This window comes from Sparus aurata, chromosome 6, assembly GCF_900880675.1.
Source record: "Sparus aurata chromosome 6, fSpaAur1.1, whole genome shotgun sequence".
Taxonomy (NCBI): Eukaryota; Metazoa; Chordata; class Actinopteri; order Spariformes; family Sparidae; genus Sparus; species Sparus aurata.
Window position 1 is genome coordinate 17,913,669 of NC_044192.1, and position 17,494 is coordinate 17,931,162.

Genomic DNA, 17,494 nt, shown 5'->3' on the forward strand with positions numbered 1-17,494 from the left:
GAATCCGATGAAGAAATCTTACAAAAAAAAAAATATCTCTGTAAAATTTTGAAAGGAAAGGTTTCCCTGATCTATGAAAACCTGAAACTCTAAAGGTACTCCAGGTGGGCACCAAACTCCTTTACAAAACTCCCTTCAGCCCACCTTCGCCTCCAAAGGCTCTGACGTAGCGCTGTAGTCTGCTGCCCGACTCGTTCTCCCTCCAGATTGGGCTGCCTGTAGGTAGTGGGAGCCCTAAAACATACACAGACACGGCACAGTGGGCCGTCTCATTACGACATTCAACAGCTCAGAACAAAGTGAATTTAACCTGATGGCACCCAGGATGTAAACAGAAGAGGTGGAAAAGGAAAAGTGCAAAAATGAAGGACTGAAAAAAACAAAACAAAGACTCGACGGGGACGAACAAATCTAAAAAACGGAGAGAAAAATGTCAAAGTGGAAGTCAGAGAAGAGCGAAGAGAGCCCGGCGGGCGACATTCATCATTTAGTAACCATGTTGGATTAGACTCAGTGTCATGCAAACACAGCTGCAGACTCCCATGCATAAACCATGAAACAGGAGAGGAGATGCAACGAAACGAAACAGGCAACAAATTAAGAAATGAATTACATCCAGCAGAATCAAATGAAGTGAAGGATAAAACAGCTGAGGAGACACGACAGGTGAAGAGTCCATCATCCCCATTTACACATTTAATATAAGAAAACATGTAATGCAAAAAAAAATAATAGTTAATGTTTTTGCAGATGGGGTTGTTCATATATTCATAGCCTGATTAATAAAACATTTTATTCCTAAAAAAACACATCCATAATGTCTTTTTATGGTTGTCGGCAGTTTGCACGCTGGTGAATAATTAATAGAATAATGCATAATTTGCATTTAAAGATTTAATTTTAGAAAACTTAAGAAAAAGAAACCTATCTTAGTCTAAGTAATCACAGGGGAGGTTTCATGGTGATATTCTTTTTTGTTAAAAATGTTACCCTCTTCACCTGAAGTGTCTTCTCCTGAAACAAATACAGGAATTAAACATTTCTTTTATTAAGTTTTCCCAAAAATGTGTAGGTTTTTGATGCAGGGCTCGACAGGTTAACCAAAAATCCGCAAACTGAAACCTGAAACTGCACCGATGTAAGGCAGTTAAAGAGAATTAATGTGGGACTGAAAACGTGTGAGGCCCTCCGTGTACGAAGTGGAACAGTTTTCCGAACAATCGCTCTCTGTTTACATCTGAGGAAAATCTTTACAGTGTGAAGCAACATTGCACTTGGGCCTTCGGGGAGAAGCTGAATGACAAGAGGCGGACTGACCTTTACAATGAAATCTGAACCCTCCATTTCAACAGTGAGACTAAACAGGCAGCGTGGTGAATGCAAGTGTGTGGACTGTAGCCGGGGCCGGCAGCTGCTGCGGCTCTGCGTGGCCGGTCGTGCTGTTGCGAGCAAGGGATGGACGAAGGGAGGGAGGGAGGGAGGGAGGAAGGGGTGAGCTACAAGGCTGATGATGGATGAGAGGCTCCATCAGTAATGATGGCCTTTCAGAGGCTCTCAGCCAGAGAGGAAGACAGGCCACAGGCTCTGCTGTGTGTAAACAGGTGAGGGGGGACTACTAGGTATTTGCTACAGATACACTGTCGATGTGCTATTCCCAGCAGTAAGAGAAGATTGGTGCCTCAACGAGCTCTAAGCGGCGGCAGTCAGGTACCTCACCAACAGCAATTTTGCAATAATAATAGAGATCTAGAGCGACTGGCCGTGAGCTTTTTTTTCTTTGAGTCTCCCAGACCGTGAAACAAAAATCGATGAAAAAGCAAGAGGCAGAAATGATGGAAGAGAAGCCGGGAAAGTGAGGAGCAGGAGCAGAAGGAGAGTCTCTGACCCCGAGATTGATTGACAGATACGGTTCTTTAAAGAAGCGAAGAGTGAAGGTCAAAATGTCTCCATGGCTGCCCGGCCGCGTCTTTGGTTACCTGTGACCTGCGTCCTCGGTCCACGTAGGTGCAGATGGGGTTGTACGCGCCTGTTCCACACACATACAGGTGGGTCCGGTTCCACGGCTCGATCAGGCGGATGAAGTTTCCACATTCACCCTGAGGGGGGAACAAAACAAAACCCCGGCAGGATTAAAAAAAAAAAAGGAAAAAAAGAAAAAGATTTCTGATCATGAAAATGCAGTGGAACAAAAAGGGTTACATAATACATAATGCCCCACTGATGGTTAATAACCCCTCTGCCTGGCTTTAAACCATCCCATCTATCATTTCCGCTGTTGGCTGGCTTGTGTTTGGCAGCTCTCTTCTCTGGCTCTGTGTGTCGGCCTGGCCCGGGCTTCACATCAGACCACACTGTCAGAGGGAAAAATGTTTCCAAACACCATATAACTGTGCGGCAGAGACCAAGAAAAGCAGAGCATCTGAGCTGTGAAGTGTGTGTGCTGTGGGGATTGAGGGTAAAACCAATTCACTGTTCTGTTCGACTTAACGAGTTAAAAAACATTCTGGTCAGACCGAACACGACTGTTGAGTGAACATTTTGGTTTCTAAGGAAAGAGAAATCTAAAATTAAATTAGGGGTTTTTTAAAAAAAAATTTTTAGAGGAAGACAAAAAAAAAATGCTTGTTGCTGTGAAGCTTTTTTTTTTTTTTTAAAAAAACCTCCCTATCGATGTGGTTTATTTGAAATTTGTGAGAATCCAGACGAGAACAACGCTTTGCTTTTTGGAGCGCAGACAAAGAGGTGCTGCTGCTAAAAAACAGCTCTGCGCTTTCGAGGTCTGCAGCTTTCTAATCTCTGTTTTTTTTTTAATTTTTTTTTTTTTATGACCAGCTGTCTGCCTTCCTGGTCTCAATCCGCCCCAAATCAAAACTACAGAAATGTAAAGGCCGACGATATCTGTTCAGATTTGTCCGTCAAGTCGGCGGCTAGTGACAGCTGGTGAAAAAAGAGAAGGATGTACCGAGCATAACAAAAAGATTGTATGCAGGATGGGGGATGAGCCATTTTGGCAGATCTTAGCAACACGACAGATGCACAAGTCAGAGGTTTGAGAGGATGTGTTTTTGTGTGTGTGCGTGTGTGTGTTTGTTTATGCGCATGTGTGTTTCTGTGCATGTTATTCACAGTTGTGCTCCCCCACGGAGAGCACAGTGGGGATGATTGCCTTTGACCTCCCGCCTGAACTGACATCCCCTCTGAATTGCTTTGGAATTGTCATCATCTGTCATTCCCTAAAGAGTGGCTCGCGATTGCCGAGACGTCTCCCCCTGTAGCCAATTTTATTTCTTATTTTTAGTGATGAAATTTCAAGTCCACCTCTGACACACATACACACACACACACACACACAATGAGGCGCGTGCGCGCACACACAAACGCACGGAGGCCGATACGATGTTAGCCAGAGGCGGTGAGAGGCGCGGGTCACCGAGCACGCATAAATGAACATTCCAGTTGGATAAACAGCAGCCGGCACTCTCTACCAGCAGGGGACAGCGGGGTTATTAGCCAGAGTCTCATCACCCCTAACATGGGAGAGATGAGTGTGTACGTGTGTGTGTGTGTGTGTGTGTTTCAGGGGGGTCAGAATGTGTGAACAAAATCAAAAGCAAAGGATCTGTTATTTGTATGAATTTCAATGATGAGTTTCCTTGCGGGGGCTGCAGCCGGCGGTGGCTGTGTTTGAATGTCTGAATCGTATTAACACTTCAGACGGGCGGCCTGTAGCTTCCAGTGGCTAATTCATCTTGTCTGCCTGCCTGGAGAACACAGGGAAAAAACAATTATCCCGCAAAAAAAGATTAAAAATAAATAGAATTATCAGTTAATGTGTACGAGACATGTAGGCTAGTGAGTACGTTTCCAGCTCTCGCTGAAGACGACCGAGCGTCGCAGGTTCCAAGTTCCTGCTGGAGCTTAATTGGCGGCAGCTGTACGCAATCAGCAATCAGCGAACCCAGAGACGGTAAATAAGAGCTTCACAGCAAGTCACACATTGGAAGGAGCTTTAAAACGTCCTCCGCCGACCCCGGTGCCAGATTCAAATTAAAAGTGTGGTTAAAAACGGACTGAAAACACTGTGAATTTAACACCAGAGTATCGCCAAATAAAAAGGCCGGACAAAGGTATACGGATGTGCTTTTATCGACTGGTACATGGAACCTGTCACTCCTGCAGCACTTGGGCTGCGGCCGAGTTGTCTTTGTTTGCTTTGGAAGGTTCCTAACAGAGTGAAACAACCTGCAGGTTAGTGGCAGCCGTGATAAAACCTGGCTGAGTTCTCTAAATGCTCAGGAAAGAGGCTTCACTACTTCCTTTCTTACCTTTGTTGGCATAAGATACATTAGTTAGTTTCATACTATCAGCCCTGTGTTTACTTTTCTCCTCCATGTTTTTAGCATCACATGACGTCAGCATGCCAACTCACGTACCAACATTTATAATTGACAGCTCGAGAGGGCGCCCACGTGAATTTCCCAGTCGGTTCCGATAATTTCGGCGCACTTGGATTCTCCAAGCACTGCAGGTGTCTTTTCTGAGGTCCTTATGAATAGTCCCTCACATTTTTTTTTGGACCACAGGACGGTGTTGAGGTAAAGACATGCAATTTTTTAGCCCATAAACTGTTAGAACATTGTAAAACATGTTTCTTTCATCTTATCTCCCTGTTAAAAAGTTTTTTTTCTCAACATGGCAAGTTCATCCTCACTTGAAACGAGGGTCAACGGCCAGAGGATGTCATTCACTGTACAGATTGTTTAGACCATTGAGGTAATGTGATTGTGATTTTGGATTATGTCAATCAGAACCTCAGAGAGCCTAATCTGACATCTCTGTGAACTCATTCTAAAAACCTCAAATATGATCAATTTGCAATAATAAAAAACAGAGAGAGGCATCAGTAATTAATTCTCCGTCAGTGGCTGCGTTTATCACTAATTGAATTGTTTCATCCCTCCTCAGTTTACATCGCTTTATTTAAATACTCACATTGGTGTCTTTCCCCGACAGCACACATTCAGTCTTCCTCTGCTGGGCGACAGGCCAGTGGATCTGACCGAGAAAGATCAACAAGCTGGTTAGATGGAAACTTGTGTGGGGTTAAATCAAGTTTACTGTTTGTGTGGGACGTTTTTCTTACTATGAGCGGCTCCTTGTTGATGTCGTGCAGATCCAGAGAGAGGATGTAATCTTTGCTGCCCACATACATGCGGTCGTGGTCCTCGTCCATGCGAAGGATCCGATAGTCGGTGGAGTTCAGCAGAAAGGAGAAGTGGTGAGCGGTGCCGGTAGACTTCAACTCTGTGAGGAGGCAAACAGAGAGGAGAAATAAATGGTTTGCTTCAAGCTGTGCCTGTAATAGGGTAGCAGGAAAAACACACAATAAAACTGGGAAAACGCAAATCACAGACGTGGTCATGAGAGATGAGCGTAGGCTGCTTATTTTTGGCACCGAGATGCTCTTTCATTCTTTCTGCACGAGAGGTGATTTTGTCTCTGTTTACTTTTCAAATCTAAACCACACACACACACATTTATCTTGCATTACTTATGAGGGCCGCCAGCAACTTAAAAGGTGCAAAATGTATGAATTGGCCACCTGTTAAATTCATACTCAAAGCAAACAGGGGCGTGATATCGAAAGAGTAGCCGCTAATTGTTGCTAACTGTGTCTGCTGTCAGCTAATTAGCTCAGTTAGCTGTGCAGCTAGCGGTCTGGACTGTGAGCTTGGAGCACTGAGGTAGCGTTGGTGTTTTCAACACTAAAATGGGAGATTTTGAACGCGACATGAAGGCTAGCTGGTTAGCATGTTCGCTACAGAAGATATCTATTTAAAATGATAAATTTCTTCATATTCTGAGGATAATTACAACAAAAATAATCAGATATTGTTCATTAATGTATTCCCTTGCTCCTTTCCCTAAACTTTTTCATCATAACTAAATACTGAACCCCATCCGTTAGGCCTATCCTTAGCTTAACTCCAACCGAACCTTCAAACCAAATATTATCCCCTTAAACAGCCCTTTGAATGTATGTGAATCAGACAAAATGTCCTCAGAAAGCAGAAATATCCTCACAGTGCGGTTGAAAAGCAACAATTTGTCCACATAAAGGCAGCAATACAAGCACAACACACACACACACACACACACACACACACACACAGTATGCTAATGTTGGTGCCATGATAGTATGCTAATGACGCGCCAAAGCTTCCCTCAGACTCTCCTAAAATTCATTTACAGAAGCCGCTTGTCCTTTTTTCTTTTTTTTCTTTCTTCTTCTGCTCTACAATTACATCCTGCCATTATGGGGTTCTGGAGAGGCTAAATCTGGTTATGACAGGTTTGACAAAAGCAAGGAGGCATACAGTAAATCTCACAAGAGTCAGAACTGAACGGCAACAGACAAGCGATAAATCACTCACTGCCGTACGCCAACAGAAAAGTGTCAGGATAACTCTAAACGACCATTAATTTTGGCCTGTTTTTCCACACTGCTCTGCTGTTGGTGCACTGAGCTACAGTCACGTATCATGGCTTCCATTGCAAGAAAGCCAAACGGCAGATAATGTTCAGGTTCTGGCAGCCTCGACCCCATCGAGCTGTTGTGGAGACGATGTTCTTCACTGTAATCTCCTCTCGTGAATTCTCCATTTCAGCTGCAGCGCAGGAGATGCCGACCACTCCCAGGCTTATTAGTCTCACATCGTATCACACATGCACAACATGGCCACATCCTTCCCCTCCGTATCGCTGTTGAAACTATAAAACTTCTCTCAAATGGCTCACATACTGCTCAGGGCAGATCGCTGCCGTGCGTGAGTGTGAGTTTAAGTTACACTCTGGGTGTGAGGGGAGATAAGTGGAGATCTGGTGAACGGAAAGCAGCTTTTTCTCCCGGTCCTCCCATTACCTCCCAAGCTGTTAGAGAATTTGATAGGAGGTCTCTCTCTTTCTCTTGCTGTCTTTCAAACTCCGCTTGGGAAAGTGGAGCTTGAGAAAGTTGAGTCGGCACTTGTGCTGGTTCTATTTGCAGAGAAAACTAGAGGACCAGATAGAGGACCTGTTCATGTTCCACTTCAACAGGACCAGACAAACAGCCCTACTGTTCCCACAAGCCAAGTCTGAGACACACTGGAAATGAGAGACACTCCCTGAAACAGCTTTTTCTTGACTGAGAGCAATCAAAATGTCGTGTTACTTTTCAGGAGATAAAAGGCAGCATGATGTTTTCCACCTGCACAGGACATCTTGAAATACTGACTTGAATCCTCTTTTAGAAAGCTCCTCAGCTGCTGGTGCGCTGAGCTCCTTCAAGAACTGTGAAATACTGCCGTCACGGTGCAGCATCACGGCGGGCAGTGGGCTGGATAAGGTAGTTAATAGGAATAGACATGGCTGTCACCCGTGTAATTCTCATAAGTTGCCTCCGAACACAGCTTTACTATTTGTTTGCACTCTCCTGGATGGAGAATTGTAAAGGCCTGAGCATTTGTGAACTTTCAAACATATTGTGATTTTATGACTTTATTGGGGTATTATTTTACAGGATTCTGAACAGATCTATTAAAGTTAACGATTCAAAGCCAATTTAAAATGTAATACTAAGAAAATTAGATATGTTTAAGTGGGAGTATTTTCTTTCTGTTCAATTGAACTGAACATCAATTTTAAGTTATACCTAACTTCGCCAAGGAGGTCATGTTTTCACCTGTGTCCATTCGTTGGTTGGTTCGTCAGCAGGATTACACAAAAACTACTGAACGGATTGTCACAAAACTTGAATGGAGGATGGGTCTCGACCCAGAATAGATTTCATTAAAGGGATATTCTGGCGTGATGAGTCGATTACCGAGTGCGGTAGAGTTCCCCAGCTCAAGGATGAAAATGTATGATGATGACTCCATGGAAATGCAATCAAAGTTCACATGTGTCTTGCCTACCAGTTTATAACAGTTATTATCGAGAGCTGACAGGGAAAAGAACGGAATTGAGCATTTCTAACTGCACTCGGTTATCGACTCATCAGGGCTTCCCCACAACGAGCAAGCTGCTGCAGGAGAGTGGTGAGTTGTGTTGTCTTTTCAATAGAAATCCGGCAAAGCTAGCAGATGTTTGATGCCTCGAACTATGTGCTGGGTCCCTATTTGTACTGTTGCTGAAGTTTGGTGCTGTTCTGAGCATAATTTGTGGCTATTAGTGGCTTTTTGATGGCGGTTTCTTGGTGGAGGCATAGACTGCAGTGTATTGTTATTGTGCAGTCTTTTCTGAGGTTGCTAAAACTACATAAGCTAGCAGTCGGAAAACTTGATCTCTTACTCGGTGTCATGGTGTGTTAGACCATGGATTAAATTTACGGTGGAATATACCTTTAACTTTTGGTGCAGATCTAGATAAAGGGACAGTTCCATGTTTTTTTTCTCACTTTCTTTTACATTGCATGACTTTTTGCAGACTTTCATCAATATCTCTAGGAATATTGCATGGATCTTGAAAAATAAATAATTAAATCAACTCAAATTGGGCTTCGGTGGAGGTATGTGCTCTGAGGACCATTCTAATTGAAGCTGCAATCTTGAATGGTTTTATAAACTCAAACTCCATTTTTGACGTCATTTCTGGCCAGCATTTTTTCCCCAATACCCATCGTTCACAAACCCCAGGTGTCTTCATGTCTCTCTCTTTCACTCTGTGGTGCCTGTATGTGATGGGCTGCCGGCGAACAGGTTAAAGTGAATGAGCTAGATGGAAATGTATTTTAAATCAACCTTTAAACAGCCAAAAACTCTTTGTTCTGGTAGTTCCTGGGAGCTGGGAAGAGTCGTTCAACTTTTCATGCTGCAACAGGGTGTTTCATGTATTTAAATTCTGTTATTACTTCTCTTTATAGTGGTTTTCATCGTTAGTGGCAGAGTCTGGCATTCCTAAGCAGGGTTCATAGTGCCTACAGGGAGAGACGCATGCAGCATTACTGTTTATTTATCATTACTGTAATTTAATCTCAATCTTATCAGCCTCAGTGTTTACTGTGTCTGAGCTGTTTTGAGTTATTGCTCATGTAAACCAAACACATTATGTGAGGTGGCTTTTATTCATCTACAAAATATGACATGGACATTTTCAACATGTTTTGACAATGGATGTGTTTCAAATCCAGAAGGAGCTCATGCTTCAAACCTCAGCAAGGTAACCACCTCGTTCAACTCAACTCGTTTTCTGTGTCTTGCTCACGTATTAAAAACTACTTGTACTGTGCACAACATAAAATCAGATCACGGTTGTTCATAGCCTGATAGAAAACTGACAATTAATGAATTCATTCTTTAATTTTGTCTTTCTTTGTTTGGTTGCACTCTAAATAGAAACACCAGTCCTTTCTCTGTTCTTTTTTTCTAAAGCAACAGATGTTGAAGAAGCGTCACTCTCGTATTGAACTGCCTTAGTGTTACCACCAGTAATAAAGGATGTCACCAAATTAACATGAAGTGACATGTTAAGGATTATAACTTGAATTACTATGAATTTCAACCATATTGGCTAGCCCCAGAGCTGAGCACATGCACAAGTACAGTAAAGTAAGTCAAGGGTGCAGGTGGGGACAGCAACATGATGATGAATCACCACCCCACAGCTTGTGCAAAAACAGTACACACACACACACACACACACACACACACACACACACACACACACACACACGCGCACACACACACACACACACACACACACACACACACACACACAAAGAAAACATCCAAAAACTCCTCTCCACTCGTTTTCTATCCTTGTCAGCCACAAACTCAGCCAGCAAGCCACTCTGTCAGGCCCAGCGGTCGAACAATACTGGAGCTTCAGGGACACCAGATGTCACCAGCTGACATCCCACATTTATCACCTCTGCGCTCAGATTCACACTCAGGGGCATCTGAGCAGCGGTGACTGGCTGTCAAAAGTCCGACAGCGGCTGTAGGTCACCAAGAGCGGAGAGACAGACGGACCAGACAGGCAAACAGACAGATAACCTAGTAAGTTACAAATAAACATTCATCAGTACAGATTATCAGTTAACACCGACTGGCTGCGAGTTTCTGGCGACCTGTCATCTCTCTCTTCAATTCAGGGTTCACTGGATCAATAACTATCTTGTAGCCAACCTTAATTTCATCCTGACGAAAATGACCTGAATGACCTGCATATCATGAAAAAATAGCAGCAAGCGAGTGCCAAAGTCAACTCTTAATCAAAACTGAATGCTAATAAAAAATCCAAAAGATAACATTTGATCAGAGAGGATTGTTTTGCAGCCATGACATCACTGATAAAAGCCCCTTTTTGGCAGTTAAAATACACAAATCAGATTCTAAATTACATCCAAACAAACTGAGTGACACACTTTCAAAACAGACTAATTATCTTGTTTCTGAAAATGCACGGGCCGCAAATTATATACCAATTTTGGTTTGGACGACTTCATTCAACAACCGTATCAAAACACTCTGTTTAAGCCTCACTTTTCCAAAGCTAACTGATACAGAGAGACCGCTGACACATAATGGAAAAACATGTCTGGCAGTGTTTGATGAAAATTATATCTCATCTTTAATCTTTTCATGGAGGTCTGCATATTTCTGATAACTAATTGTACTGCACCGGCAACATAAGGAGCAAGGCTTGTGTGCACATGCATGGCCTCACCATCAGCAGCTTTTGCAGCTCTGAAGTGTATAAAATTGCAGTGAAGGAGATAATGTATGGGACGTAATGGGAGGAATAACCAGGGCCGCCACAGCACGCTGGACCCATTCCAAAGCATGTTTAAAAGCCTACATAAAGACTACACGTCCCCTCAGCTGAAGTACAATGACTCTATTATAGCTCTACACTACATTAACTCCATTCATCTTGCCATTTTTAATCTTTCAAAATGTAGTGGCAATCTTGCACTCGGGAGAAATATTACATCTGCGTGAGACGAGACATGCTAAAACACATTTTCTTTGAAATAATGCCCGCGGCGTGTTGAGATAAGGAGTCAGATATGATAACTGTCCACCTCAAAGTGCTCACATCGCACTCTATTGTCAGCACAAATTCATTTTCTGAGGCACATTCTTGCGTGCTGCAGCTCCAAGCCTTAAATGGCTATGCCTCCGACGCCAAGAAAAACGTTACGGAACAAAACACAGCCTTGACATTGTGTGTCAAACGTCTGACTTTATAACAAGCTGGTAAATTCAGCAATGATAGGGCACGAGTCTGTAAAGGCCGCAGGATCTGGTGTATATCACCGGCTTTCCCAGCAAGGTCTTTGTAATCACTACCAGACACACAGGCAGACTGAGCTAAATGTTCCTTTTTTATTTTCAGCTTGTGCACGTGGAATCGTTGTCGTTTCGCTGAAGATCTTTCTTGTTGTATAAAACCCAATCTGTTCCTACTAACTGCCCCAGAATGTGAATGACATCTGCTGGTAAACTGATCCTGTAGTCTGTCCACCTGTTGATGTGATCCCTCTGCACTGTGGTCACTCTGCTCTGTTCTGCAGCCAAGGTATGTAGCCTTTTGGCAAAGCTTCATACCTCAGTGTGGCCTTCCTGGGTCATCCTCAAAGGGACATAAGGGACCTGTGTTTTGTATCTGTAAAGAGATGACGAAATATGCAGCTCCCACACACCCCCAGACACTTCTTTCCGTGCCACTATCAGCTTTGCAGATCTCCTCTACTTTCCCGTCAGTGTCTGTGTGTGTGTGTGTGTGTGTGTGTGTGTGTATATTACAGGTGAAAGAGAACAGGGGGGTCTGAGGATACCGGCAGCAGAAAATCCCACATACCTGCCCAGGCATCCTCGGCATGTTGTCTGCATTCCCCAATCTACTCATGTTCACATTCTCATAAAGTAGAGGTGTGGTCCCACCTTGCTGCAGCTTGTTTGCAGTCATGCATGCACGGTGTCCCTTTGTGGATTCTCTTTATCAGGTGACGGACACACTTAGCTTATATATAAGGGGAGGTCCCAAACCGAATAAAGACAGCGTAGGTTATTTGTAACAACAGTTAAAAACCTGCAAAAGTGATGCGAGAGTTTTAAAAGTCTTACTATTTTTTTTAGAAGACCATAAAACAGTTGACTACAGTCTCATTTTTCATTCTCAACATGCAAGGAGCCAAAGAGCTAAAACCAAGAGATAGTTAGCTTAGTTAAGCATAAATGGCTGGAAGGGGAAGCGAATAGCTTGGGTCTCTCAAAATGTTAAAAAAAAATACATCCAACAACCTCTACAGCTCACTAATTGACTCTTTATATCATAATGTATCTTATTTGTTTCATCACTACACAAACAGAAATCTAAAAACAAGTTTTGGTTTTATAGGGTGCTGCACTTAGCCGCTGTTTGTCAAAAAATTATAGCACATATACTCCACGTATAAAAACAACTTGTCATTTCGACATTTCTGTTTGTGTAAAGACTTAACAATACATGAAAAAGTGTTAATTAATGAAGTTCAGAAGTTCTGGTTGGTAAAGTTTTTAACTTAGGACAGAGCCAGACTAGCTGTTTCCCACATATTCCCACTACGCATCTAACTCTTGCCAAGAAAGGGAACAATACATATACATATTTTCAAAAATGTCAAACGATTTCTTCAACTATAATTCCAATCCTTCCTTAACAGTTTCCAAGAAGCTAAAGTCGTCTAAACCCAAGCAGATCTTGGTCAAAGAGGAGACAGAGAAGTAGGGCTGGGTATTAAACTTTGATACTCTTATAGCACACTATCAAGTATTGAAACTGTCTTGTTATTCGATACCAAAAAGGAATTAATCTTATCAGTGTCAGTGAGCCAATAAGCACACAGCATGCTTGTTGAGTAGATCTAATAAGGCACGCAAACAAAAGGTTACGCCCTTAGAGGGGGCTCATCACATGTATGTGTAAAGTCATCTTTTCACAAAATGGATTTCAAAGAATTGGTATCAAAAGTAAGTATTATTCAGGAACTGATATCGAAATTAAGGTATCTGTATAAGTATTTTTTGCCGATATCCAATTCTACAGATGAGGAAACTCTCTTTGGAGCGATCACATTGGCACTGACAAACCTGTTGGGTCTTCTGAATTACTTTGCTTATTGTAAAAGCATACAATAAACAATGAAAAGTATGTTTGTTTTCAGTGCAAATCCCCAGTGCTTGCTGGGTGTCCGAGTCCAGTGTCTCTTTCTAAGTGCACAGGACGGAGAGGTCACTGCAGACATGAGAGGGGCTGAAAAAGTGGGCAGTGGGAATCCTTATCAGCCCGACCTGTTGCAGCTTTGTGTTTGCCTCCGTTCCGCACCTCATAATCAGCCTCTCACCACCCACTGGGGCCAGGACTATTGACTCAGAACACATGTCAGTGCAGCTGATTGCTGCTTACCTGTGCTTGTCAAGGACAAATAATTGGCACCCGATTACGTCTTATCTCTGAGCTTCCGGATGCTGTCAGTCAGATGCTCTTCACGCTCGTCTGCCACTGATACACTGCGTACGTGTGTGTATGTGTGTGTGCGTACATAGAAATAGAGCCCTCTGATCCTCACATCAAATCAGGGACACCTGTCTCCCACTGCACAAATCAAGAGCAGCGGAGAGATTGATTTAAGTAGTGAGTTCACTTCCTGCGTGGAGGCGAGAGATTATAAAAAATCTATTTCTGCTGTTTCGGATGACAGGAAAGGTTAATTAAAGCACGAGGGAGTAGAGGAGCATCTCTGGTTCAACTGGCAGGAAAGGTCATTTATTCCACTGTCTCCGGTCTGCAAACCCCACCTGCATTAAGGTTCATGTTGTAGTGTATATGTAATTATCAGTGGAGGATACAGTGGGATTACATGCAGAGAAGGGCAGTGCAAGACTTTCCACTTCTTTCACCTATCACACAAAAGGGTGGACTATCAGTCAAGAAACAAAGAAAATGTATTCAAAACATATACATTCAGTGAAGACCCGGCCAAACCCAAAGCAGTGTGACTACTACAATCTTGAGATAACTCACATGACCAGCGCTTTTTCCCTCAACACACACTGCCACAGACAGCTGCCCTCAGGGCTGCAGGTGAAAGGTTAAAGGACATGAGGGGTCCGAGGTGAAAGCTCATCCCTGGCCTCCTCACACACTTCAGCATAATCAGGATTATCTTTGAGGGGGTCAGGCCGGGTGTGGGGAGAGCAGGGTGGTCATGACGATACTGGGGTGGGATGGTTTGAGTAGAGTGGGCAAAAATGCACCTCCTTAGAAATGTCTGAAAGGGTGCGAGGAACAGTGTTGTAGCTGCAGCTGTTTAAAAAGTAGAATCGATTGAGATGAAACCTCATGAAACGTCTGCTGTTGCAGCTTCACAAAGTGACAGCAAAAGCTTTTCATCTAGTTTTTATAAGCATGTTTTCCACTTGGTTACACATAAAAGTATGGTGGGATGCATTCAAGTGGCATGAAAATTAGAAGTCTTAAGCACAACTTTACATTTAATGGAACAAAATGTCAAAGAAAAATTAGACATATATTCAAGCTGAGCTGTAATTAAAGCCTCTCAGGAAATCCATGTGCAGGTCTGCCTCGCTCTCTCCCTCCACAACTCTAATCCTTGGATTTTGGAGAACACGAAAAACACGGGTTGGTTCCTTACTTTGTTTACAAAATGCTCTATCCCGAAAGGCGCTGTCTGAGCCTGTGGCTGGCCATTGTATGCACAAGTGTTTGTGTGTGTGGGATTGGGGCCGTGCAGATGCTGCAAGCCGCTGTAATGATGATGAAGCTGTGTTTGTTGTTGTAGCCGTGCTTGTGCTTGCTGCGAGCTGGTCGGGGTTGGCGGCGGCGGTCAGTGGTGACACGCAGGTTAGAGGGATTACGGAAAGGGCTGAATAATGAGACGGAGCTGGTGCGAATGAGTGAAAAATCCTACTCCCCCTGGCTGACCTCTGACCTGGCACTCAGAACAAATACTCTCCCTCTCTGTCAGCTGCGCTAACACTTACCCAGACACACAATGCCTTTCTCAGAGGAGTCGGCTCATTCTTATTTTATGGATTTCTTCTAATCCACTATTCGATTGGGAGTGCTAAAAATGTGCGTAGTTGCTGAGCCAAGATGACAATAAATCAGTTCTCCTCTGGCTGATTTTAACCAGTGCTGAAGAAAAGATCATTTTAAGCATGCCCTCTTGCTTCCTCGTGTATCAAGGTCATGGCCAGTGTGTTGCTAGCTGGGGGCAATAAGAGCGGGGTAATTAGGAGGTAAATTTAGAGAGACCATTAGCTGCAAAGTGTTGACTGGCAGTCCACTGGGGACAAAAGCCACCTCTACCCTCTCTGGGTGTTCCACTCTCCGGTCCAGCACCGAGTATCCACTATATTCCCTGCTGTCATTTTTACGCCCCCCCCCCCAACAGCAAATGGTGTGGTGGAGGAGTGAGAACAGAGGGAGAAGTCCCGAGGGGAGAAGAGCCTGACAGCGAGCCTAAGAACTTCCATTTATCAAAGTGGGCAGGAGAGAGCAATGGAAACTCTGAGTCGAGCTCTGAGAGAGCTGCTTCAGGCGGCCAACAAAGGGGCTGAGATCCCCTCTACTGCTGCTGGAGGAGCGAAAACCACAGCTCACGCAGACACGAATACACAAAAACTGATTGAGATGTTAGCTGCCAGCTTAGGTATAGAGCAGGAGTAAACACAGACGAGAGAGAAGTTCATCAAAGTCATGGAAGTAATGAGGAAGTAACACTTGGTGGTTAACATATATACAAACTGCCAAATTCACATGCTACAGTAAGCAGACACACGTGCATCAAGAATCTATGTGTCACAGTTGACAACATGTAAGGTTCTAACGAGCACAAGCATTATTCTATAAGACATACAAGACATTCTCGGTTATATGAGTTTCCCTCATTGCTTTTGATGCATAGGTCAGATTCTAACAGACTTTTGCAAAAAGTCCATTTTTTGGGTAGGACGGGTGTTAGCTATGCTAGTGCGGTGCTAATGTAGCATTTAAGTTCGACACCCTGGACTAAAAGTCCTCCAAGTAAATGCCAAAACTAGAGCCTGACTGATTTAACGTCATATCAATAAGGCCCATCGCAAATATATCGTATCTGCATGTCTTGTCTGATTTTTGCCAGTATGAAAACTTTACCAGTGAAATTTCCTGTTTCAGTACGCTGATGTCTTTTTAGATTGTGAAGTTTTTGTATCCTTCCTCTGTTACATATCAATGTCAAAAATGTGTTAACCACATTGAAGGATCATTGCAAAAAATGGGTTTACTGTAAATTTTTACTGTAGACCCCCTAATTTCAGCTATTGGGTGTGCTCCAGCCCAATTCTTGCCTGTCTGGAGTAAAAGGAGAAAAATGTTTGTTATAAGACATGATAAAGCCACAGCATCAGTATAGGGAGGTAGTCGAGGTGGCTTGGATGGGTGAACAAATAGCAATAGTATAAATTGGGTCTTGTAAGCATTACACAATGTTTTCCTAACCCTAACTAAGTAACTTTTGTTGCTAACCTTAACTTATATTAACCATAAAGGTGTCAGATAAGAGAACTGTTGAACTGACAAATTATGGGCGATGCAATGACAAATGATGGATGTTTTCTTTTAATTCAGATGACTTGTGTCCTTGGATGAGTGGTGGAAGCAATGCATTTCTTATTCAGGGCAGTGATACATCTGATCAGGATAATCTCTACGGTCCCAACACTGTGAAGATGGAGTGAGGTTGAAACACCACATGATACTGAGGGAGCTGTTAAAATCTCTTTATTTTTTTTGGACATTTCAGTCAACCATTCATATAAATAATTTCATGTCCTTTACTACAGGACATGGCTGACGTCCAGTACCCAAAACGCTGCTTCCTCTATTGAACAAAATAAAACTGAATTATCTCTCAGTGAGGAGTGATGAGGAGACAAACATCCCAACATCAGTCATCACTTTCCCGTCCTGCATCAGCCTCCTCAGATTGTTTGAGCCTGTTTCTGCCAGCCTTGTGCACCATCTAGAACATTGTGCGGATTCTTTAAAGAGGTTATCATGCATGCAGCTAGACCCAAAAATTATGGCATCCCCATCTATCTTAAATCTCCCTCTCTATGCCTGGTTAGTGCTATTTTGATTTAGTATTGCTGAGCTTCCTCCGACACCTTTCCTGTTCCTCAGCTTGTCTGATCCTGCCAGCATCCACTAGCCCCTGTCCGCATATCAACCCTTTGAGATAACACAAGCTCCTTTCTTTAACACCCGGCATGCCGCAGGTGGAACAGCCATGGTGATGGGGGAAATGCGTGCACGATGAGTGCAGTGATGATGTATTTTTCAATGACTGTCAGGCGTGTGCTTCACCTGTTAAACGTATTTAACTCTAGCATGAAGAAAGAGTTAGACTTGTCTCAAAACAAGCGTGTTAAGAGACACATCTAATGAGATTCAAATGCTGTGTTTG

At 43.3% G+C, this 17,494-nt stretch overlaps 1 protein-coding gene across 3 annotated transcripts in view; it reads right to left on the reverse strand.

Annotated features, from left to right (window-relative positions):
• Positions 1-17,494, reverse strand: part of sema3fa (sema domain, immunoglobulin domain (Ig), short basic domain, secreted, (semaphorin) 3Fa) — a 59,732-nt gene that overhangs the window by 18,021 nt on the left and 24,217 nt on the right. For all 3 annotated transcript variants that reach the window (XM_030421217.1, XM_030421216.1, XM_030421218.1), the window contains exons 3-6: positions 5,144-5,304; positions 4,993-5,055; positions 1,977-2,096; positions 145-234 (exon numbers count right to left, since the gene is read on the reverse strand). In XM_030421217.1, the coding sequence (XP_030277077.1) occupies positions 145-234; positions 1,977-2,096; positions 4,993-5,055; positions 5,144-5,304 (434 nt within the window). The remainder of the gene's footprint in view (positions 1-144; positions 235-1,976; positions 2,097-4,992; positions 5,056-5,143; positions 5,305-17,494) is intronic.